Raw genomic sequence first — 25,005 nt, forward strand, 5'->3', positions numbered from 1 at the left:
GAGGGAGATGGACAGCCCTATGTGTATACAGCATCCACACCACACTCACGCACAGGCATAGCGTGAGTGTGAGCAGCCTGTGACGCGCGTTGCTATTTACAGTACCTTGCCACCTTTGCTATATATAACATATACTGTGGAAAAATAATCGTCAGAGGGAATTGCCACCTCAAACGCAGCTAATTGCAGCACACCTTTTAAATTAAGATGTGATGCAGGTGTGCAGTAAAAGACAGTTTAGAATCAGTTTCCGTTTCGCACAAATATGCACTGTTGTGAAACAACAATGCGCGTGTTTGCTGACTCTGTGCCCGTTGCTCTCTTTTGGCAAGCGTACAATGCAAATCAATCTCAGTTCTTGACACAGGAGTTACCCTAAACTGCGATTAGCATCCCCATCAGTTTGTATTCAAATGTGCCGCCTAGGTCGCCATGGCAACCCCCCACCTACTCGGCATTAGCAGCATCAGCACCATCAGCACCCTTGCTCCCCGGATGTGGATTCTGCCGCTGGCGCGCGCACAGTGTGTTAGGAGAGTGCTGTTGGGCTGACCGGGTGCAGCCCCCTGCCGCCCCCTTTCTCATCACACCACCTTCTGCTGCCTGTCCTGATTCTTGCAAGGGGCGAAGCGACGAGAGAACCAAAAACAAGGACCGTTCTTTTATCGCCTAGAGGTGCTTGTTCCCGAGGATGGGCTGACGTCCGCGAGAGCTGCCTGGGAGGGGCACCCGGGGAGTTTCTGAGTGTGAGAGCCAGGGCGCCTGCCTGGGCGGGTCCGAAGATGGGTGCCTTTGTAAACTGCATGCAGGGTGTTCGTGGCTATCTGCAGGACTTCATCGTCCAATCCCACTGGCTGTCAACAGGTGAGACCCGGGTCTCAATACGATATGTGATGTCAGCATGCGCGCGCTCAGGTCGAGGGCGTTACCTGTAAAAATACAGTGTGTGTGCCTGACATCAGCTCTGGGGGCAGAGGGGGGGGGCAATGGAGGTGAGCAATTACGTGGATGACAGAGGTGGGTCTGCACTGCACGGGATAAACCGATTGGGGGCCCTGCAAGGTAGGCAGTTGGGTGGGCGATATTTTAAGTGGGGCAATTAAGTCTATGTTGTTGTAGACGGGCATCTGAAGAGGCAACGTGGTTAGATGTTACTGCATGAACAACAAAAAATATCTGAATGGGGTATTGCACATTGATAATTGCTCAGGTGGCATTTATATTGGTATTTACTAACCTGGCAACCGGGACCAGGGTTTGATTCCCGGCGCGGCAGGTTTCTGGACCAGGGTCAGCGGACTCAATAATTCTCTCGCCTCGGTGCCCACTCTGATCAGCGTTCACACTCGGCAACTCTGGGCATTAGCTTGCCTCATCTTCACTAACGGCCCCACCAGACTGCCGGGGATGCCTGGTCTCACCCTGGAGATACCCATTAAGGGACCATCTCTCAGGGAAGCCAGGAAGGGTTTCGCAGCGGTCGAAGCGCCTTGGGACCCTACGGGTAAGTAGTGCGCTATATAAATGCCTATACATACATACATACATACATACAACCTCAGTGGGTAGTTTCTTTGATGATACTGTGGGTGGGTAGTTGTGTTGGCAGAGGGCGGTTGCATGGTTGGCACTGCATGCATGGTTGGCTTGGCCAGAGAATAGTTGGGTGGAGTACATTGAAGGCGAATTGTATTAGCCGGAGGTGTTGTAGGTGGTTACGTGAAGTGAGTGGTATTGTAGGTGAGCATGTGTGTGACCTTGATGTGACCTTGCAGCTCTGTACAAACTGTAAATAAACGAGCAACATTGGAATCATATGGTTGGGAGGTGGCATTGCTCATATGTAGTTGTAGAAGTGGTACTCTGGGTGGATGGTGGAGTGGACTGTGGGTGGGTAAAGTAACTTTATAGGCTGTATTGTCAGCTGACAGTTGAACAGGAGGTAATGAGCGTGGGTACTTCGAGGTATAACGTTGCCAAGGACTAGTTGGGTGGGTTGCATTTGTAGAGGAAACGTTATATGATTTTTATTTTAGGTGGATAATTTACGTGGGTATTCTAGTAAGTGGGGATTTTACATGCCCTTGAGATGATATGAAAGGTGTGTAGAAGTTCTCAAAAATGTATATATCGGAATATGGTGCATTGCAAGTGGGTACTTTGAGCAATGGCACTCTATGTATAGTTTTATAGGTGGTATTTTAGATGGGCATTTAGATGGGTTTTGTTGCGGATAGGTTCACGCACGAGAGAATCGTAATTTGATAGGGGGCGACATTGTATCTGGGCAGATATCTGGGTGGTGTTGTCATTTGATGATCAGATGATACTGTAGGGATGGTATTTTACCTGAGTTGGGAAGCTGCAATGTTTTGTTGTTGGAAGGTAACTGTACCGAAGGCAGCTTCCTTCATTAGTTTCATTTTGGGGTGTATTGATGTTACTAATAGAGTAAGTGGGTAGTTAGATAAGTGACATTTTAGAACAGTGATCTTCAAACTTTTTAATGCTGCTCCCCCCTCCCCAGTGGGAAAAAACCATCAGGTCCCCTCAGAATTTTTCTATTAAATTGGCAATGTTTACATATGTCTAGTCTTATTTAAACATTGCAGTTAAGTTCTGTTACAGTTTTAAAAAAGCAATCAAATACATGATTCCCATTCTTTTCTGGTCAAGCAGGCCTCACTAATGTTTAAAAGTATCCACAATGTGATCTTTAGAAATGGGGGTGGGTTTTGGAAGAATATTTGGAGTCCCTTACCTTATAACACCTTCCCCAAGCCAGGATATAAATGACAAAAGATGTTAGTAATTGCCCATTACACAGCTGCTTACCCCCTCTCAGTTTTTTCAGCTTAAAACAAGGCTTGATGCTTTTTTTGCCTGAGCCTGGCGCCCCCCTGGGATCACTTGAGGCCCCACTAGGGGTGCCCACCCCCTGGAACCCTGCTTTAGAGAGAAATGGTTTTATTGTTGGTGGGACTAGTGTTATTACATGTATGCAGGGCTTTAAGTGGGCTGGGTCTCAGCAGGTCTGAGCACCAGCAGTTTTTTAAATTGGGCCTCGAAACAGGTCTCTATCAGGCTCTGTTTTGTGCCCTGACACAGGCAGTCCGTTGTTGCCCGGACTGCAGTGACAGCAGGCACGTCCATGTGCACTGCTCACACTGCTCACACTGCTCACTTCTCACTAGTGGAGAAGTTACTGAGCGTTGTAGTGGAAGGGAAATCCTTGCTTCTTACATCTCCCATGTATGTGTGCCTATGTTGCTTTAAGGGTAATGCCAAAGTGGGCAGTTCAGTGTGGGCTGTTTTAGACAGGTCACTAACAGGTGGCCTTATGGGGGTAGTTGTAACAATGGCAGTGTGTGTGGGTGCTCCCATGGGCGATGCTGTAGATATTTGTATTGCATCGGTGTCGCGGGAACTTGGTATTTACTTGTGCGTTTTTGTATATGGTTATCTGCATGGGTGACTGAAGTGTGGAATATGATGGTTGTGAACATGGGGAAGTTGTTTGATTAATGATAATGCAGGCAGCTGGTTTGACGAATGTATGTTAAGTGGGTAATTGCGGGCTCCATGAAAGGTGAGTAACTTCATTCTACGTCAATATCTGTGCTTATTCAAGTTTGAAATATTCCTCAAACACAATTAAAGAGAGTTTTTTTATTTGTTTTTTACCGATGCTCAAAGATTTTAAAAACTACAAAAATGTTATGATCGTATAAAAAATGTGATTAAGGGTGGGCAGGTCGAAGTCTGATAGAATGGGCAGCATTGGCTGGCAGTGGCGTGCTGAGAGCAGTGGGTGGAGGTGGTGGTGTGTGTGTTTCTCCGGCTGTCAGTGGGTGTCAGTGGCCGGAGGGGAGGGTGTGTGGCCGCAGCCAGGGTGCATCGGGCTGGTCGTACGTGTCTCTCGGACGGATGGATGGTGTGGCCGAGCCCTGCCGGGAGGAGAGAGCCGTCCGGATACTGGAGGGAAGGGGAGGCAGCGGCCGGTGAGAAGCCACAGATAGGGCGGGCGTCAGGCTGGGGAGAGGGCGGGCCTGGGAGAGCGGGGGCGGGGCGCTGGCGGCGGAGGGCTGGCTGCTGCTGGAGGGAGTTGGCGGCTGAGCGGAGCGCTGCTGAGCAGGTCCATCTCCCGGAGCTCCTGTCCTGGTCTGGCCGGGAGAGGCTGCGCACCCCGCGCGTCCCCCAGCTCCCCCGCCGGAGCAAGCAGAGCCAGCAGGTGAGAGCCGAGAGGGGTGGAGGGGGCAGGAGGGGTGGCACTGGCCGTGGTACGTCCCCAGCCAGAGGAGACAGGTGTGGGCATGGGCCCTGCACGCACCCTGGACCGGAGGATGACGGGACCTAAAATACACTCACTGTACGGACGCCACTGCAAGTTGGACGCCGAGTGATGCTCTCTGGACCACAGGCGCAGGGTTTGAAGATTCCCTTCCGAGCCGTGTACTTCTGAGGTGGAGACATCCCTCCTTCCGCCAGTACAGGTGAGCACCGGCGCCCGAGGCTGGCGAGGGGAGAGCCGGGAGCCGGGCACGGGGAGCAGCGTGGGCACAGACTCTCTGGGGACCAAGGGCGCCCTCCAGGCACACGCCGCACAAAACACAGGACACCCTTTACCAGACACAGGACACACTCTCCAGACACAGGACAAGCTTCATAAGGCACCGGGCACCCTTCACCAGACACAGGACACCCTCTCCAGACAGAGGTCATCCCTCAACAGGCCCAGGACACCGCTCACCAGACACCCTTTACCAGACACAGGACACACTCTCCAGACACAGGACACCCTCTCCAGACACAGGACAGCCCTCACCAGACACAGGACACCCTCTCCAGACACAGGACGCCCTCTCCAGACACAGGACAGCCCTCACCAGACACAGGACGCCCTCTCCAGACACAGGACAGCCCTCACCAGACACAGGACAGCCCTCACCAGACACAGGACACCCTTCACCAGACACAGGACAGCCCTAACCAGACACAGGACACCCTTCACCAGACACAGGCCCCCTTCACGAGAAACAGGACACCCTTCACCAGACACAGGACACACTCTCCAGACACAGGACAGCCCTCACCAGACACAGGACACCTATCACCAGACACAGGACACCTATCACCAGACACAGGATACCCTTCACCAGACACAGGCCCCCTTCACCAGAAACAGGACACCCTTCACCAGACACAGGACACCCTTCACAAGACATAGGACACCCTCTCCAGACAGAGGTCATCCCTCAACAGCCACAGGACACCGCTCACCAGACACAGGGCACACTCTCCAGACAGAGGACACCCTCTCCAGACAAGAGGTCATCCCTCATCAGACTCATGACCCCCTTTCCAGATACAGGACACTGCTCACCAGACACAGGACACTACTCACCAGGCACCGGACACCCTCTCCAGGCAAAGGTCATCCCTCAAAAGGCACCGGACACCGCTCACCAGCGACACGTGTCCACACTTCATACAGAGGACACCATCACCAGACACCCGTCATCACACACATGACACCCTCTCCAGATACAGGACACTGCTCATCAGACACAGGACACCCTCTCCAGACAGAGGTCATCACCGCAACAGGCACAGGACACCGATCGCCGGACACAGGACACCGCTCAACAGGCATGGGGCACAAATCACTCCACACAGGACCCGCTCTCCTGACAGAGGACACCCTCTCCAGACAGATGTCATCCCTCACCAGACACAGGACACCGGCCACCAGACACAGGACACTGCTCATTAGACACAGGACACCCTCTCCAGACAGAGGTCATCCCGCAACAGGCACAGGACACCGATCACCGGACACAGGGCACCGCTCACCAGATACAGGACACCCCTCAACAGGCACGGGGCACAACTCACTAGACACAGGACCCCCTCACCTGACAGAGGACATCCTCTCCAGTCAGAGGTCATCCCTCAACAGGCACATGACACAACTCACTAGACACAGAGCACTCCTCACCTGACACAGGTCACTGCTCACCAGACACAGGATACCGCTTACCAGACACAGAACACTCCTCATCAGACACAGAACACTTCACACCAGGCACAGGACACTCCTCACCAGGCACAGGACACCGCTTACCAGACACATAACACTCCTCACTAGACACATAACACTCCTCACCAGACACAGAACACTCCTCACCAGACACAGAACACTCCTCACCAGACACAGAACACTCCTCGCCAGACACAGAACACTCCTCACCAGACACAGAACACTCCTCACCAGACACAGGCCACTGCTCGCCAGACACAGAACACTCCTCGCCAGACACAGAACACTCCTCACCAGACACAGAACACTCCTCACCAGACACAGGTCACTGCTCACCAGACACAGAACACTCCTCACCAGACACAGGTCACTGCTCACCAGACACAGGATACCGCTTACCAGACACAGAACACTCCTCATCAGACACAGAACACTTCACACCAGGCACAGGACACTCCTCGCCAGGCATAGGACACTCCTCACCAGGCACAGGACACCGCTTACCAGCACATAACACTCCTCACTAGACACATAACACTCCTCACCAGACACAGAACACTCTTCGCCAGACACAGAACACTCTTCACCAGACACAAAACACTCCTCACCAGACACAGGACACTCTTCACCAGACACAGGACACTATTCACCAGACACAGAACACTCCTCACCAGACACAGACCACTCTTCACCAGACACAGGTCACTGCTCACCAGATACAGACCACTCTTCACCAGACACAGAACACTCCTCACCAGACACAGGACACTTTTCACCAGACACGGAACACTCCTCACCAGACACAGAACACTCTTCACCAGACACAGAACACTCTTCACCAGACACAGAACACTCTTCACCAGACACAGAACACTCCTCACCAGACACAGGACACAGCTTACCAGACACAAAACACTCCTCACCAGACACAGGTCACTGCTCACCAGATATAGAACACTCTTCACCAGACACAGAACACTCCTCACCAGGCACAGGACACCGCTTACCAGACACAGAACACTCCTCACCAGACACAGGTCACTGCTCACCAGATACAGAAAACTCTTCACCAGACACAGAACACTCCTCACCAGGCACAGGACACCGCTTACCAGACACAGAACACTCCTCACCAGACACAGGTCACTGCTCATCAGACACAGAACACTGCTCACCAGACACAGAAACCTCTTCACCAGACACAGAACACTCCTCACCAGACACAGGTCACTGCTCACCAGACACAGAACACTCCTCACCTGACACAGGTCACTGCTCACCAAACACAGAACACCCCTCACCAGTCACAGGACACCCCTCACCAGACACAGAACACTCCTCACCAGACACAGAACACTCCTCGCCAGACACAGGACACCGCTTACCAGACACAGAACACTCCTCACCAGACACAGGTCACTGCTCACCAGATATAGAACACTCTTCACCAGACACTCCTCACTCCTCACTAGACACAGAACACACCTCACCTGACACAGAACACTCCTCACCAGACACAGGTCACTGCTCACCAGATACAGAAAACTCTTCACCAGACACAGAACACTCCTCACCAGGCACAGGACACCGCTTACCAGACAGAACACTCCTCACCAGACACAGGTCACTGCTCATCAGACACAGAACACTGCTCACCAGACACAGAAAACTCTTCACCAGACACAGAACACTCCTCACCAGACACAGGTCACTGCTCACCAGACACAGAACGCTCCTCACCTGACACAGGTCACTGCTCACCAAACACAGGTCACTGCTCACCAAACACAGAACACCCCTCACCAGGCACAGGACACCCCTCACCAGACACAGAACACTCCTCACCAGACACAGAACACTCCTCGCCAGACACAGGTCACTGTTCACCAGATACAGAACACTCTTCACCAGACACAGAACACTCCTCACTAGACACAGAACACTCCTCACTAGACACAGAACACTCCTCGCCAGACACAGGTCACTGCTCATCAGACACAGAACACTGCTCACCAGACACAGAACACTCCTCGCCAGACACAGGACACCGCTTACCAGACACAGGACACCGCTTACCAGACACAGAACACTCCTCACCAGACACAGGTCACTGCTCACCAAACACAGGTCACTGCTCACCAAACACAGAACACCCCTCACCAGGCACAGGACACCCCTCACCAGACACAGAACACTCCTCGCCAGACACAGAACACTCCTCGCCAGACACAGGTCACTGTTCACCAGATACAGAACACTCTTCACCAGACACAGAACACTCCTCACTAGACACAGAACACTCCTCACTAGACACAGAACATTCCTCGCCAGACACAGGTCACTGTTCACCAGATACAGAACACTCTTCACCAGACACAGAACACTCCTCACTAGACACAGAACACTCCTCGCCAGACACAGAACATCGCTTACCAGACACAGAACACTCCTCACCAGGCACAGGACACCGCTTACCAGACACAGAACACTCCTCACCTGACACAGGTCACTGCTCACCAAACACAGAACACCCCTCACCAGGCACAAGACACCCCTCACCAGACACAGAACACTCCTCACCAGACACAGAACACTCCTCGCCAGACACAGAACACTCCTCACCAGACACAGGTCACTGCTCACCAGACACAGGTCACTGCTCACCAAACACAGAACACCCCTCACCAGGCACAGGACACCCCTCACCAGACACAGAACACTCCTCACCAGACACAGGTCACTCCTCACCAGACGATACGCGACTTGCCTCACCTGACACAGGACACTGCTCACCAGACAAAGGAGACCACTCACTAGACAAAGAACATTCCTCACCAGATTCGAGACTCTTCTCACCAGGCACAGGACACCCCTCTTTAGACACAGAACACCCCTCAGCAGACTAAAGTCATCACTCACCAGACGCAGGACTGCACTTACTAGACACAGGACATCCCTAAATATGTGCGGACCCGCCTCAGGCACAGGGCACCATTACAATGCACAGGGAGTGACACTGCTCCCTAAATAGATAAATCCATCCTCCCCTAGCATAAGGCATCCTTACAAGGCACAAGGACACCGCTCCCTAATTACATACAGCACCGTCCCCAGGCACAGGGCACCCGTTCCCAGACTCCTCGCCACTCTTGCACGGGACATTTCATTCATTCTACTGAGGGTCACCCCCTCAGCACTCACATGGACCCTTCCACGTTTATTCGCACACTCAAGGACATTGTCCCCTACAGACGCAGGTTTCCCGGGACACGACTGTCCCTTTAGAGAAGAGGGAACCCCCCAGCCCCCCGGGTCCCGCCCTGGCAAGTGGGGGCCGCCTCCTCGGATTTAGGGAAATATAGAATCTCCCACAGAAAGGTCAAAGATTCCCGGATGTATTTCTTGCCCCCCGGTCCTGATGCAGACACCCTGCCTCCCGGGGCACTGCCCTGCACAGGTGCTGATGGGCGCAGGCATGTGCCAGCCTGCTCCTCTCCCAGGCATCCTTCAGCCCTCTCCGTGCCAGGGCTGGACGCGGGCACCGCAGCACCCTCCGTGCCAGGGCACCAGCGGAAATGAACCGGTTGTTTCACCGACAGAGGCGTGCATCATAATAACGGATCTAGACGACGTCCTGTTTATGGCAATGATGAGTTTTCCTCCCACGAGACGCACTTATCTCAGCGATGCGCGGATTGCGCACCTGCGCCCGTCGGCATATACCATCCGCCAACTTCTAGGCGGTTGTTTCTGACAATCGCCAGTCACCAGAAACAGAGCGGCTCGCTTGAAATGCCTTAGTCAACTTTTAGAATACAGAAACACAGAGCTAATTAAAATGTTTATCTCAATCGTTACGTCAGCGGGATCCAATGTCCTTGTGATTATTAAACCGGGCTCTTCGGGATTAAAGGGGCATCCAGTGTAGAGAAAAACACGCACAGTGCGTTTTGCCCAGTCCTGCACGACTAGCGGGCAGCAGCAATTTTCTACAATGTTTGATGATGGCAGCTGTGTTTTGATGTCTATTTCAGTGGGTATTTTGTGAAGGAATAAGTGCCAGGCCTTGATTTCACTTCTGCATCTGGAATGAACAACCACGCGCTCCCTGGCTCTTTATCTCACTCCAGCATATTTGTTTTCGTCCCTTCTTTCTCCCTTTATCACCGTTTTTCGTCTTTCCATTTCCCTGTTTTCTCTCTTTTGTGTTTTATTCTCTCTTGCTCTGAATTAAAGTCTGTTAAGATAAAATCAGTGTTGTTTCCGAAAAATGAGGGCTGGTGGGCTACAACAGGAACCACCGGCTCAAATTAAGCACTCTACTGTGACATCTTTCAGGGGACCACCTCTTTAAATGAATGTCTCCGGCAGCGACTGTAGAAGTGACAGCGGAAATGTCTTTGGGGATGACTGTGGGAGTGACGGAAGGAGCGATAGGAGGACTGACTGTGGAAATATCTTAGTGCCTGTGGGAACAATCTCGGGATTCTCTGTGGGAGAGACTGCTGAGCTGAAGTGAGGGTGCGAGCGATTGTGAGATTTATTGTGGAAATGACTCAGAGAATTACTGTCTGAGTGACTATGAGAATGGACACGGAATGACAGTGGAGGTGCCTGATGGAGTGACCAGTGGAATGATTTTCGAAAAGTCTGTGTGAAGGACTTCCTGATCAGCTGTGGGAATATATTGAGGAATGACTGTCGGAGCGCGTGTGAGACTGACCTTGAGAATGACTGCGCCAATGGTGGAGGGAATGGCTCTGATCTTAGTGCTGACCCAGCAATGTTAGCCGTTGGGCATCAGCTTCACGCTGCCAGGTGAGATGGTTCTGCATTTGTGGGTGTGCATTTTTGTGAGCATATTGAGAAACAAATACGTGATAGCAGGGCACAAGTCCTAAAAAAAGAAGTGGGGGGTCGACGCTGTCACCGGAAGTGACGTCACGACAGGAAGTGACGTCACGAAAGGTGGCTCGGATCTCGTCCCAGAGAGGCCAAAAAGGTGAAGTCCAGCTGTTTGGCAGGGGGGACGGCGTCCCCCTCTGTAAAATAAGTGGGGGGACTCCGTCCACCCGCATGATACCCCGACTAGAGCCCTGCGTGATAGCGACCTTCCCTGATGACTGGCGTACCAAAAGGCAAATGCCACAACCCCTTGGCTGATACAGTTGGTCTCAGGTTTTTTCTCCTAAATAAGTGGAAGAAATGCCCATCTTAGCCAAACAAAAGTATTTTTGTGAACCAAACACAACAGAGCAGGATAGAATGTTAGGTGGGTAGGTCTGGTGTTAATAAAGGGTGTTGTTCACCCCTCCCACCAAAGTCCCAAGTGATGTCATGGATAATGGTAGCAAAGTGCGACCTTTCCGTTTGTTGGCCTGCTGGTGCCTGGGAACTCCGAAGGGGAAAACTTCACAGTATTGACCAGGAAATTCCCTGCCAGCCATGCACACCACCAGTCACTGTCGCTGGACTACAGTGTTGAGGTGGCTTATTCAGTGCTTAATTTGAGGTGGTGGTTTCCAGTACTGGCACCAGTGCTTAATTGTCAGCACCAGCTCTAGTGACAGCCCCACACATGGTGTCGCTGTCTGTCTAAAATTGAGATCAGCACAACAAGTGAGTTTAATAAGTCAATATAAATTAAAAAAGAATAATACCTGCAGCTCACACCATTAATATAGCTTTGAGTGACCTGGAATAGTCTGAATTGTCACACTGGTAGGAGTGCAATGGTTTAGTACTCATGTTGGTAATGTCATAAGCAACACTGGTGCAGGCCACTTTGGCCTCCCAAGAAGGGCCCTGGCACTTACTTCTTTTACCAATTAAGCACTGCCTCTTATTTAAATAGAGGGCGTATCCATGCAAATTAATCCGGTGCCCTTGCATGGCCAGTGCTGAATGCAAAATTGGTGCTAGGGGACAGTGGTGGAATGATACACAACATTAAGAATTAGACTGAGTATTGGTTGAATTATAGGTAGTGTTCACAGGTTCCCACTGGACAATCCAAACATTATGAGGATTTAATGGGTCCTGGAACAAACCACCACCCCATCCTCAGAGTAGGGGAGGTGAGAAATTCCTTTGTGGCATGTGGCAAGAAATTAAGTCACGCCCAGGTGAACAGACTAATTGGCCCCTCTTGTTGCTCAGGCGAGTGGGAAGAGGCAAATTCCTTCTTTAATCCCCTTCTACTGTCATGTACCACTTGGAGAAATGTTACTGTCCATCAAACGCGCGTGCGATGATGGTCCTATGGTCCCATATCCAAAAACCCATGGTCACATTTGGATCCAGTAAATACTATTTACAACTGGAATTTACAACAGGGTATCACAAACAGGAACTTGTTTTTTTAAGTGAACATAGGCTCTGTCTCAGAGATACCATTTTTAGATCGAGCCTGGACAGCACATGCTCTGCTGCGAGGCATCCAGCATTGTAGTATGGCTTTGAAGCCCCGCCCATATTTCTAATTGGCTTGTGCCATTGTCCTTCATAAACACTGGCTTCCCAGTCATTATTAGGCTTGTTCGTCCCTCCTTGGTACCACCTTGTCTGCAATTGTTACCTCCCATAATGACTGGACCTCTTGCTTGTCTTGTTACACGGTCTGCTTTATATTGTCTGTGAGCAGTATTTTGTTTAATGATTTGCCCCCCATTCCACCCACTCCGTCGCCGCACACCACCCGATTTAATTTGATTTACTAAGGGAGGTCCACTTTAACTATAGCGGCCACAGTTTTTTATTTCTTTCTTTTAGCAGCGCGGTCCACTTTAAATATAGCCGCCACGCTGACTTATTATTTTTTGTTTTGTTTGTTTAGTAGCGCCCATGCAGCGCTTTCACATTCATGGAGGCCGCACCCCTTTCTTTAGACAAGCCATGTCTAAAGAAAGGTGTGCAGCTGCTATTAAAGTGAAAGCGCGGCATGTGCGCTTTTACAAAAAAAAATCTGTTTGTCAACTTGATAAACAGATGTTTTTTTTGTCAAAACGCCAAAAAAACGGCCTACACACTGACCTCTCAGATCAGCCCTGCCCGATTGCCCTACAGGCCAGTCTGACCCTGCTGTCAGCACATCAGTACAGTCAGAGAGATAGAGGCAATGACAAAAAAAAAAGCATTTACAATGCAATAGGTCTCGCATTTGCGAGAGTTTGAGCTATTGCAATGCCAATAGCTCAAACTCTTGTAAATTTGAGACCTATTGCATTATAAATGCCTGTTTATGGTACACCACTGCAGTGCATCTCAGCCTTCTATCATAGTTTCCAAATTCCTCACTGTGATTGTTAGGCTCCTGCAAACAATCTACCTCCCCTGTCCAACCCTGATCATTACCATAACAAGTGTCACTATCGTAGCACAGATTCCCCCCAAAGCACTTCAGTTGCACCTTAAACCCCATTTGGAGGTTAATAAAAAGGGGATTTGCAGCTCAATTGAATTCGCTCTGTACCGTTATTTTTGCATTTAATTCTAGATGGTGTCAGGCTTGTCAGAAATGATTGCAAGGCTTGGGACCAAGGCAATGTGGTGCCCAATGGACGCGTCTTCTGTTTTTGGCAGGCGCCATAAGTATTTGTTTGTGAGCACTAATTAAGACAAAACTTGGCATCTGGTCCAGCGAATGGTGTGGCCAAAAGTTGCCTCATTGTTAAAGACAACCGAAGGCTTACTTATAATTAAAAATCTATAAATACATGTATGTGGGTACAGATGAACATTTGTTCTCTTTAGACCAAAGGAACATAATTACTTGTTTTAATTACATCAAAGGAATGGCTTAAACAGATACAATCCCACTGATCAAAGTTTTCAAATTATATTTCCAATTTATACGTACATCTTTTTTTAATTTCTTATTTTTGCAGTTTTATTCGAGCGCAATCTCAACCCGATGGCACTGTAGTGCTATACACGAGTACCAGTTACATTACACAAGTTCATGTTTTTTTTTAGGTGTTAGGCACGGGAGAATAAGTGGTTTGCTCAGAATCACAGGCTGTTGAGCCGACGCCGAAACTCAAACCTGGTTCTCCTTTTCCAAAGGCTGCATCTCTGTACATGACAACATTCCTTCTATTTGCTAATTTCCAATAAGTAAATCCAATTGACCCTTTTCTGGAATGAAATTCCATTTGTTTAGCGAGGTTTCAATTAAGATTTGATAATAGAAAAGTACACCATTAATATCTAAATCTAGGTTAATTTTTGTTTCCAGCTTCGGACAATTTTTTGTAACATAATTACATTCAAAACATAAATGGAAAAAGTTACAAGCCATAGTTTTACAAGACCAACATAAGTTACTTCTAAATGAATTCATATTATTTATTGAAGCTAGAGTAGTATAAAAACCCTAACATAATCTAGCAATTTTTTTATTGAAGGACCGCCAGGCCATACGCTTTGGCAAAATGCCCCATCTGACACCATTGTCGCCACCATAGTGACAGTTCAGGATGAATTTCCCCTTTAACCGTTGCTAGATTTCTTAAAAGGTCCGACGAGCTGAGGAATTGGTGAGGAAAGGGGATATCTGAGAATGATTGAGCCAATGATAGCATAAAGAAAAGTAGTTAAGTTAGATAAGTAATGGCCCAATCATTCCTATTTTGCATATTAAATTCCCACTCCCACTACAAATTGGCTTCATGCATGACCATATATCCTTCAGGAGGAATCACTGGCAGAATATCGAGGAGCTAAATATCGACCTACAAAAATATCGGTACAAAATATCGACTACCAGAATATCGAATTCCTATCTACAAACAGGTAAGTACAAAAATATCGAAACCAAAATATCGCTGTAAATAATATAGTTTGTTAAAATATCGAATTTTTTTAATGTCTTAAAAGTAATGTAAAATAATGAAAAAATAAAAAAAAATAAGTAAAACATACTTAAAAATACTTAAATAACCTTAAAGTTAATAAATGATTCATGTCAATAGAAAAAAAATAAACATGCATTTTTATTTTTTAATACATATATATTAACTTAATAATATTAAAAAATATTCAATATTTTTCGCGTTGGATAGTGGGAGGGTAAAATGTACTATTCCCACACCCGTGAGTTCAACAGTAGGGAAAGCGTTGGATAGCAGGAGGGTATACATTACTATTCCCACTCCAGTGAGTGCAACAGTAGGGAAAGTGTTGGATAGTGTAGAGGTAAAAATCACTATTCCCACTCCAGAGAGTGCAACAGTAGGGAAAGTGTTGGATAGCGTAGGGGTAAAAATTACTATTCCCCCTCCAGTGAGTGCAAAAGTAGAGAAAGTGTTGGATAGCGTAGGGGTAAAAATTACTATTCCCACTCCAGTGAGTGCAACAGTAGAGAAAGTGTTGGATAGCGTAGGGGTAAAAATTACTATTCCCCCTCCAGTGAGTGCAACAGTAGGGAAAGTAATGGTTTAATTACTAAATAAAAAGTAATTAATTACCAATACCAATAAAAAATGAATATACATAAATTACCAATTATTTAATAATAAATTAATCATAACTGCCAATGCATATTAATTATAAAAAATTAAAAACCAATAATAATTAATTACCAAATTAATTTTCAATAACAAAAATTAGTAAATAATAAAATACATTTGCCAATTAATAATTAATTAACAGTAAATTAATTATCAATACACACAAATAATTTTAACAATTACTTAATTACAATTAAATTACTTCCCACCCTATTCTCCTATAAACCAACAACCCGCCCTGAATAATAAATTAATACAATTAATATAATTATCAATTAATCAATTAATAAAAATTCAATACCAATTAATAAAAATCCATGACCAATTAATAATTAACAATAAATGAATTATCAATACCAATAAATAAAAATAAATAATTACTTAATTACAATTAAATTACTTCCCACCCTATACCCCTATAAACCCACAACCCGCTACAGAACTAAAACGCAAATTAAGTTAAAAAGTAAGTAATAATTCCTACAAATTATTATTTAAATTACTATAATTAAATTACTACCCACCCTATTCCCCTATAAACCCGGAACCGGCTACGGAATTAAATTACGCAAAAATTAAATAACATAAAATGTATTACTTTGAAAAAATTCAAACATACATTACAAAAATGATACATACTTTTAACACACATACTAACACTTAAAACACTAATAAAAAATTCGATATTTTTAACAACTATAATATGACTGTCGATATTACTAACTTTGATATTATGAAAATCGATAATTCTTACCTGAATTTCGATATTCTTCACCACCATATTTTTGTGAGTCGATATTATGTCCCTCGATATTTAAAACTCAATATTTTGCCATTTCGATATTAACAATTAAATTCGATATTGTGACTGTTAACCCCTTCAGGAGTCCTCTAAATACATCTATGCCTGCACTGGCTGTGCCAACAATGGTGACTGCTAAAGACTTTCAGCTAAAGCAAGTGTTATCCTGCACTGCATTTACCACAATGCATCTGGGTGAATTGTGTACCTGCGTGACAGGCAGTGTGCTTTCGCTCCCCCCTTTCTTGATTGGCTCCTTGTTCCATTATTGGGCTGACAAGCTCATTAGGATGCACCTGTGCTCTGGGAGGGGTACAGAAACCTGAGAAGACTGTGAGCAGTATTCCCAGCACTCTAAAATTAAAAGTTACTCTCTACTGAAAACGACAAATATCCTTAAACACGGGTCTAGAGATGCACATCACTTGCTGTGTCAACAATGGTGACTACTAAAGACATTCAGCTAAAGAGAGTGTTATCCTGCACCGCATTTACCACAATGCAACAGAAAATTATGCCAGTACACATGGTGCCATAGTTAACATCAGACAGGAGCGGTGTCATTTGAATTGATTGGGCGGACATTAAATCAGTGTTCATATGAAAAGGAAAACAGCCAATCCTGCACATGGACTTCATTGCAAACAAAACCTGATTTGGTGCCATGACTGAATTGGGGTGTGTGGCTGGACTTATTCTTAGCTCCATGCCTTTGCTTCTAAGATGTACTCTATCTAATGGAAGGATTGCAGTGCTTCCGGCCCCATCAGAAAGAGTCTATTACTATGCATGGGCTGATTATTGCTACATTGTCACACTGTCTATGCTAGGGAGAGGGCCAGAGTCCAGAGATTGTCTTTTGCAATTATAGTAGAGTATGGGCCTTTTGCCACTGACCCAAGCGTTTATATAGATCAATTGAGCTAGTGTTATCTTTAAGTAGTACCCATCGCCGTATCCAAGAGTACATAAGGTCTTTCATGTGGAACTGGATAGGAAATATATCGTGTAGGGTTCAACGCTCTATGGAAGCAGGGGCTCTACCAGATGAATCACAAAGGTTCCCGCACACCAATACTGCTCCTATCTGCCACCGTTGGTCACAGATTTCAGAATCTTGCTATTACATATCAAGACTGTCCCCTAGTGCAGCTTTAGCTTGATATCTCTGAAGTCCCCTCTCCGTCACCTGGAGGTAGGTCCACTAATATTTAATGCAACACAGCAGGTCAACTTGCTTCTTTGTGTTGCATGAAAGGAAAGAGAGCAGAAATGCACCATATCTACTAAAACATGGCACACTTTTGCTCCCCTCTAGTGCTAGCGGACTGTGTGCTGACTAGCACTAATGAGGGCACTTGGGGCTGTGCTGCAAGCGCTACCTTCCTGTACAAAACATCCTTTAGAGACAATTCACTCTCAATTATCTGTCCGATCAATGCAAATTACACAGCTCCTGTCTGATGTTAATCATGGTACCGTATGTACTGGCACAATTTTCTGTTGCCATGTGCTAAATGCAGTGCATCATAACACTCACTGTAACTGAGTGCATCACGCATAAAGATCCTCGTTATGCTTCTCTGTGGCAGGCACCATTTTGGCTCAATCTCAGGTTTGCTGTATTTGCTAAATCTGGCACTGCGTCAGCATTCCATGGGTGGATGGCCATGAGTGGAATGCCCATGTTCCACCCAGGTACCTCGAAGCCATTGCATTGCATTACATTTCTTTACAAAGTCACGAAAGTCGGTGCACTTAATACCCGGCGTGACTTTGTAAATCCCATTTTTCAAGGACTTGAATTGAAATGACGATTACGCACTTGTATAGCGCACAACTACCCGTAGGCATCTCGGCGCTTGTACGAATACGACCGAGGAACCCTTTCTGGCCTTTCCTTGTGAGGAGCCCACTCCTGGGCACCCCCAAGGTGAAGTCATACATCCTCTGCATTGTTGGGGCCGTTGTAGAGATTAAGCAATCTATTGCCCAGAGGTGCAGAGTGGGACTCATGATTAGAATAGGCACGGAGGCGAGAATTATCATGTCTGAGGAAATTGAGCCCGAGACCCGCCGAGGCGGGAATTGAACCCTGGTCCCGGCCAGACTACTGCATCAGGGTCTGACGCTCTAACCATTGAGCCATACTTCTCTACAAGCCACACTTCTCTACCATGCCATGCAAGGACTTGCGTCACACAAGGAATACGCAAGTCCTTAATAAATCTGCCCTCTAGATTATGACTTAAGTTGGTTGCACTTAAATATCCAGATTTTGAACAAGCATTGGGAAAGAAGGTAAATGTGTTACGGCAAATGAATTATGACCACAAGGTTTATTTGCAAAACCCAGGGCTACCCTTGAGGCATTGGTCGGGGGCAAGGTTATATATTTAGGGTCTGCTAAACAAAAGTGATTTTTTAACCTAAACTACCCCTCACAATGTAGATAAGCGTGCTTAATGACTCTGGTAAGAGTGGAAGGTCTGGAGAAGCTCACGTCGATAAAAGATCAACTCAGTAACTTTACCCCCGAGTTAGAGAAATTCTTCTTTAAGTGCTGTCAAGTGAATTTTGAGAAGGGTGAGGACTATCTATTTGCTGTTCTGTTACTGGGGAATTGTGCTGTAGACCTCACAAATGAATTTCAAATTTGAGTTTTTCAACCGTGCTTCTCTCTTGGTGTTTAAATGCTGAGGTAGTGACCCTTCTCTGCTGCACACCACAATGCAGGCTGTGGATGTCCACCACTCCATTTTTGATCTCAATGGACTTTTTTTTATATCCTGCATTCTGACATGGCCAATTGCCCATGTCAAGGGACTGGTTCCAGAATGCCATCTGACCCAAGTATTATGTCCAAAGATTGTCTACAAACATATCACAGCATTTGTGTAGAAAATCTACACCCAATGGAAAGATATGTTTGTAAATTATATTTAAAGCACAATATTTATGTCAGATAAAATGTATTTATAGGACATTCTGAAAAATAACCCAACCCAACTAAGGTCTAACAGCCCTAACCTTGTTGTTAATGCATATGTCGGTTCTGTGGAGATTCTCGTAGTTTTTGTCTTGGATCTTGGGCATGTCCTCTTTAAATTCTCAAAATCTGACCTTTTGCCAGATGTTGATCTCAGTTCCTCAGTGTGTGCCAACTAACATTTCTGGATTGGCTTTTCGTTTTAGTTTCACAGTAGTGCCTGCATGTGGGAATGGGACAAAAGAGAGTCTCCTGATATCTAATAGTGTAAGGATTTCGTAACTGGATACACAGTGTTCTCTCCTTTTCCTCTCGCTAGGCATTTCCTTTGTTAAAAAAACACCTCTCCAAAGTCTTCAAACTTCATGTGAACTTCATACTTGCCCTATCATACATCCCCTATCTGTTTCAATGAGATGGGAATTCGATTTCTCAGGTATGGGGTTCTCTGATTTTCAGGTAAAAATGTTTCCACTGATTCTGGCCATTTCAACAGTGACACTGTAAGGTGTAAATTCTAAACCTGAGATCAAGCCTACTTGCCCAGGCCTGTCATTAGAGGTTGCAGAGGGATCATTTGTCCCCAGGCAGCACCTTATTTGAGGAGTTGCACACACATTCTGCAGTATAGTTATTTATTGATTTATTTGTAGATTTATTTTTAAGCTACCATCTTTATTTTCGAGGACGCAGCAGATAATAAGACTAATGGTCTAACGGCTAGAGCAGATGTTCTCAAAGTTGGGGGACCATGTTCAAATCTCAGCTGGAACTCTCAGCATTCTGTGATTCTGGGCAAATCACGTCATATCAATCTCAGAAAATTGGGTGGTGAATCGTAGGGAGGTGGCGTCTCAGAGAAATACACAAGAAATGTATTTGTCCATATGAAATCAAGGAATGCGGTGCTTATGAGATAGGGAGAACCACCCTAATCCCTAATATGTTTGTGAAACAACATAACAACATACAGATCAACCACCAGCACATGCTAACATATCACATTGATAATAATAAAGATTAGCAATAGTATTCTTTTTTTCTTCTTCTGTCCAGTTGTTCAACTCTTTAGCCCCATAAGCCAACATGTGTTTAGTCACTCAATGGGAAAATATCTTGCAACTTCCTCAGGGCTATAGTCTCTTCCAAAATTCCTTATGATCGGTTGTAATTCCATACCGCTCTTTTAGATTCATAGAATATAATACTATGTGTCTCTATGTCAGTATAGGAACCGTCACACTTTATCAATATATAGGTTCCTCAGTAACTTGCTCCATGTGTAAAGTATACCCTTAAGGTTTGTTCCCATTCCAGTACGGCGTATCTCTCTCGGTATGACTCGCAGCGAGTACGCTGTGAGTCATACCGAGAGAAAGAAAAGAAAAGAAGACTATTGCCAATCTTTGATTCTTTTTATCAATGTGATATGTTAGCGTGTGCTGGAGGTTGATCAGTAAATCACTTAATCTCCCCGTGCCTAAGAAAAATGATTGTGTCCGTCTGTGATGCAACTGGTGCTCGTGTAAAGTGCTCTGATACCTTCAGGTCGAGTTTGCGCTACATAAAAACAAAAAAAATATATTCCTTTCATTTAAGACTATCAACAATGATGCACGGCCCACCCCCTTGTGTGGCGTACCTTTCATGTACACCAATTATGAAAATGTCCTGAACAGGTAAGACTGTCTAGTGCATTTCCTTTCTCCAAGGTAACAAGGTAACGTGACTCTCTTTTCCCTCCTCAAGGGACTGTCTTGAGTGCCAGTTACGGAAATCTAAATGAAAAGGGGCGGGACAGCGTGCATTCCACACCTGTACACCAGTTGCCAACTTCCTGGTGGACCTTCAAAGCAATCATGAGGGGCACTGCTGTGGCTAGTTAGGACATCTTTTGCTGCCTCAACCCATATCGCAAGTGACATTTGTGGAAATAGTTTCTGATAGCTTCATGTGAACAGGCGAAATAAAAAATCCTTAACTCAACAGTGTACTGTTCAACGAGCATTTTGTTCACACATACAACTGTTTAACGCTGCGTTACTAGAATAATAAAAATAATTGTTACATGTTATATTAGTATCCTGGCAAAAACTGGACCAGTGTCTGTGATAATGCCCTAAAATGTGCAGTATAATTTGATTAAACAGCATTTGCTAATGGTAAATCTTTATTCTTTTAAGCCTGAATGTCGAGCAGTCTCCGTGTCAAGCCTACGCAGACTGCGCTGAAGAAGGGAACTTCCATGCTCTTTTGACTGCAAAATCCAGGAATGAAAAGATGACAGAGCTGTCCATCTGCGTTTGAATTCCCAAAGGAACAGTGTCCGTTGGAGGCCATAAGATGAGCCTTGGGAAGGCTGCTACCGGTGGTATCCGGGAAGTACCATGCACAAAAGAGACATCGCTTGGCCGCAAACAAAGTCACCAGTTTGTGCGGAAAAAATTAAAGCTTGCTAGGATAGTAGGCCTTTTCATTAGTGTAACAGCCATTAGCACTTTGTCCTTCTCATTTAGTGCCTTTCTGAAGATAGACCCACAGGGAATAGAACTGACCTCTAGCCTAGCTAGCCAACAGCCAGCCCACGGACATCAAAGAAGTCTTCTAGATTTTGCAGACCTGACCCAAAATGGCGCCCTTGAAGCACCTTCCACTTTGAAACTGGAGTCTGAAAATGTCAGCACGACCGAGGCCGCCCATTCTGCCAAAGGAGATTATCCAGAAGACATTTTCTCCCTTGAAGACCGAAGGAGGGGTGCAGTGGTCCTTCACATCTTTGGAATGGTTTACATGTTTATAGCCCTGGCCATCGTCTGCGATGAGTTCTTTGTCCCTTCGCTGACCGTCATCACTGAGAAACTGGCCATTTCTGATGACGTGGCGGGCGCGACCTTCATGGCCGCCGGTGGCTCGGCTCCAGAACTCTTCACCTCCTTGATAGGAGTTTTCATCTCCCACAGTAACGTCGGTATAGGGACCATCGTCGGCTCGGCGGTGTTCAACATCCTCTTCGTCATTGGAATGTGCGCGCTGTTTTCCAGAGAGGTTTTGAACCTGACCTGGTGGCCCCTTTTCAGGGACGTCTCCTTCTACATCCTGGGCCTACTAATGCTCATTTCTTTTTTCCTGGATAACCTCATCGCCTGGTGGGAAAGTCTGTTGCTGTTGTCAGTGTACATCACCTACGTGACGTTCATGAAGTTCAACGTCCAAGTTGAAGAGCTGGTGAAGAAGAAACTCCACCGCAACAAGGTGGTGAAGGTGACGGCAGCGGCCACTGAAGCAAAGGTTGGTTTGTTTATAATCTCATTTTCAGTTGAAGTACAGGTGAGATCCCATCCTGGTCGCCAAAATATGTAGTGAAGAGACAACTCAGGAGACTTCAGGTAAGAGAAAAGCACAGACTTTATTAGAGTCAGCAGCGTAACAGACACTCCCCAGCTCACCAGGGCGCTAACTGACTAAAATGGAATGTAAGAGATACTATAGCAACTGTGGAATACACGGGAGAGAATGTGGGGATGTGGTAGGGAAAGGAAAGCAGGGCTAACATAATAAAGTCAAATACAACAATTACACGTGGATCACGACATATATTTGCAAATATATTCTTAAGTGAAATTTAAAGAAAGCACTGTCATAAGCTATATATTTTTGTTATAGCCAAAAATGTTTGTCTCATATTTATCAAATTAAACCAAAGATTTGGTCCGGTGTGCTGAGGACCACGTACGTGTTGCTCGATTGTTTATGCAGGACGTTGTTTCTTTTCCTGCTCATTTAAAACATATTTATATGAATTTTCTGATAAGAGAGGTAACTGGACCGTTAGTTTACAGATGTGAACTTACTTTGCCTGTACCACGGGGCACACAGTTTGGCCGTGTTATCCCGCCAGGAATGAAATACTTTAGCATGCTACTTTTGCAAAGTTCGTTAAATTATGAACCTCCAGAAATAAAGCGAGAGGGGTGCCTTTATTTATTGTTAAAAGAAAAGTTATGATTCAGCAAATCAAAGATGCCCATCTGTCACTGTCTATCATTGTTTGCCTTCTGTAGAGGAGCAACTGACTTTGTTTTATGCGACTTCATGTTTTGCAAGAATGTTTAGGAATGAACAGCGACACTTACTATCTATATCTACAACACAAAAACCATTGAACGTTTCTTCATCTTCCATATATTGCATTTCAATACGCGCACATTCATTTTAGTATGACACATATCAGGCAAGCGCAAAAGGCAGCTTTCTCCAATGGCGCACAGTTGTGTTTATGTTGCATAACTTTAGAAGTGGGAGGTACTGTACAAAGCTAAGGAGGTAAACCCGACAAAATCAAAGTATTTGGTAACTAATAGGCATAGATCTTTTAGAGGCAGAATGACCATTGAGGGTTCCTCTATTGAACGAGTTAAACATTTTGACTATCTCAGGGTAAGGTTGAAAGAAACCCAGTCCTGGGATGCACCATTGGAAAAGTGTCAATCTGCTTTTAGTCAGAGAATGATACCAAATATAAGGAAATTTAAAGCTACCTCAAGAGGAGCAGTGTCACCAGTACTCAATATATATTGCACTATGGCGGTGGGTGCAGCTATATAGGGGCAGGTTATGGGGGTATGCTGATGTATCTGTCCTTACACTAGTGGAGAATACATTCATTAGGGGATTTCTTTTACTTACCCCTGAGTCCTCCCTTATACTTCTGAGGCTGGATTTAACACTACACTGTATCCTAACAGTTGCTTCCCTAAAACCATTGACAGTCTTCCTGAAGGTGTTCAGGCAGGGGGTGCGTCTGATGTCTGCCGGTAGCTTGTTCCATGTCATGGCTGCAATGTGAGGGAATATAGGGAATCGCTAATTGATTGATTGCATATGACCAGCAAGTTCGCACCCCATAGTTAAAATATGTCAAAAACAACGTGAAGTGGTGAAGATGAAAGCTTTATGGTATGTCCCAGCAGAAATCTGGAAGAGTGCTATACTGGAACTGAAAAAAGCATATTGGGAACATGCCTTTTAAGGTAGACAATTATATGTTCAGTTTAGATGTGTTTACTATCTTTTAAATCGTTTACCCCCCAAATGGGATACGTCAGAGGGTTCCTTGATACACTGTCCATTCTGTCTGGATCTACAAGAAACATGAGGTAGCTTCTTCTTTTTCTGCCCTAGATATGTAACCCCATGCAAGAACTGGATTATTGCAGTGGGTGAGCCGTTGGGTGTGAGTCATTATTGGGAGGCCCTGAGTTTACTGAATAGTGACCCAAGGGAAATAATAGCTTTTGCAGTGGCCAGATTCTCACCACGGGCCTTGCAAATTAGAGTAAAGGGTCTCCCTGGAGGTAACCTTTAGTCTGATATGATACGTGGAGATACAATTGCCATAATTGTATGGTGCATAATGACTGTTATTGGTATACATAGAGTATGCTGTAGCTTGCCCTTGATAGTTTTTTTAAATTGTGATGATGGAGCTTTATAAATTGCAAAATTATCTGAACTTTTGTTTATTATTTATGTTTTATGGATGTATCCAATGTATTTCTAGGTACTTTTGGTCAGCTTTATACCTACTTTGTATAAGTTGGACTGGATGTTGTATTTTTGTGATGGTTGTATTGCTTTTAAGGCTTTGCAGCTGAAATAAAATACT

The 25,005-nt window shown here is 45.8% G+C and overlaps 1 protein-coding gene across 9 annotated transcripts in view; it reads left to right on the forward strand.

The window, feature by feature from the left end:
- Positions 1–544: 544 nt before the first annotated feature.
- Positions 545–25,005, forward strand: part of SLC24A2 (solute carrier family 24 member 2) — a 901,628-nt gene continuing 877,167 nt past the window's right edge. For 7 of the 9 annotated variants that reach the window (XM_078675950.1, XM_078675958.1, XM_078675955.1 and 4 more), the window contains exons 1-2: positions 4,095–4,231; positions 21,524–22,628. In XM_078675950.1, coding sequence (XP_078532076.1) covers positions 21,684–22,628 — 945 coding nt within the window. In that variant the 5' untranslated portion in view covers positions 4,095–4,231; positions 21,524–21,683. Of the gene's footprint in view, positions 865–4,094; positions 4,232–4,273; positions 4,494–21,523; positions 22,629–25,005 lie in introns of those variants that run through there. The other 2 variants (XM_078675953.1, XM_078675952.1) reach the window with 2 other exon arrangements.

The sequence above is a fragment of the Lissotriton helveticus genome, chromosome 2_1 (assembly GCF_964261635.1).
Source record: "Lissotriton helveticus chromosome 2_1, aLisHel1.1, whole genome shotgun sequence".
Classification (NCBI taxonomy): domain Eukaryota; kingdom Metazoa; phylum Chordata; class Amphibia; order Caudata; family Salamandridae; genus Lissotriton; species Lissotriton helveticus.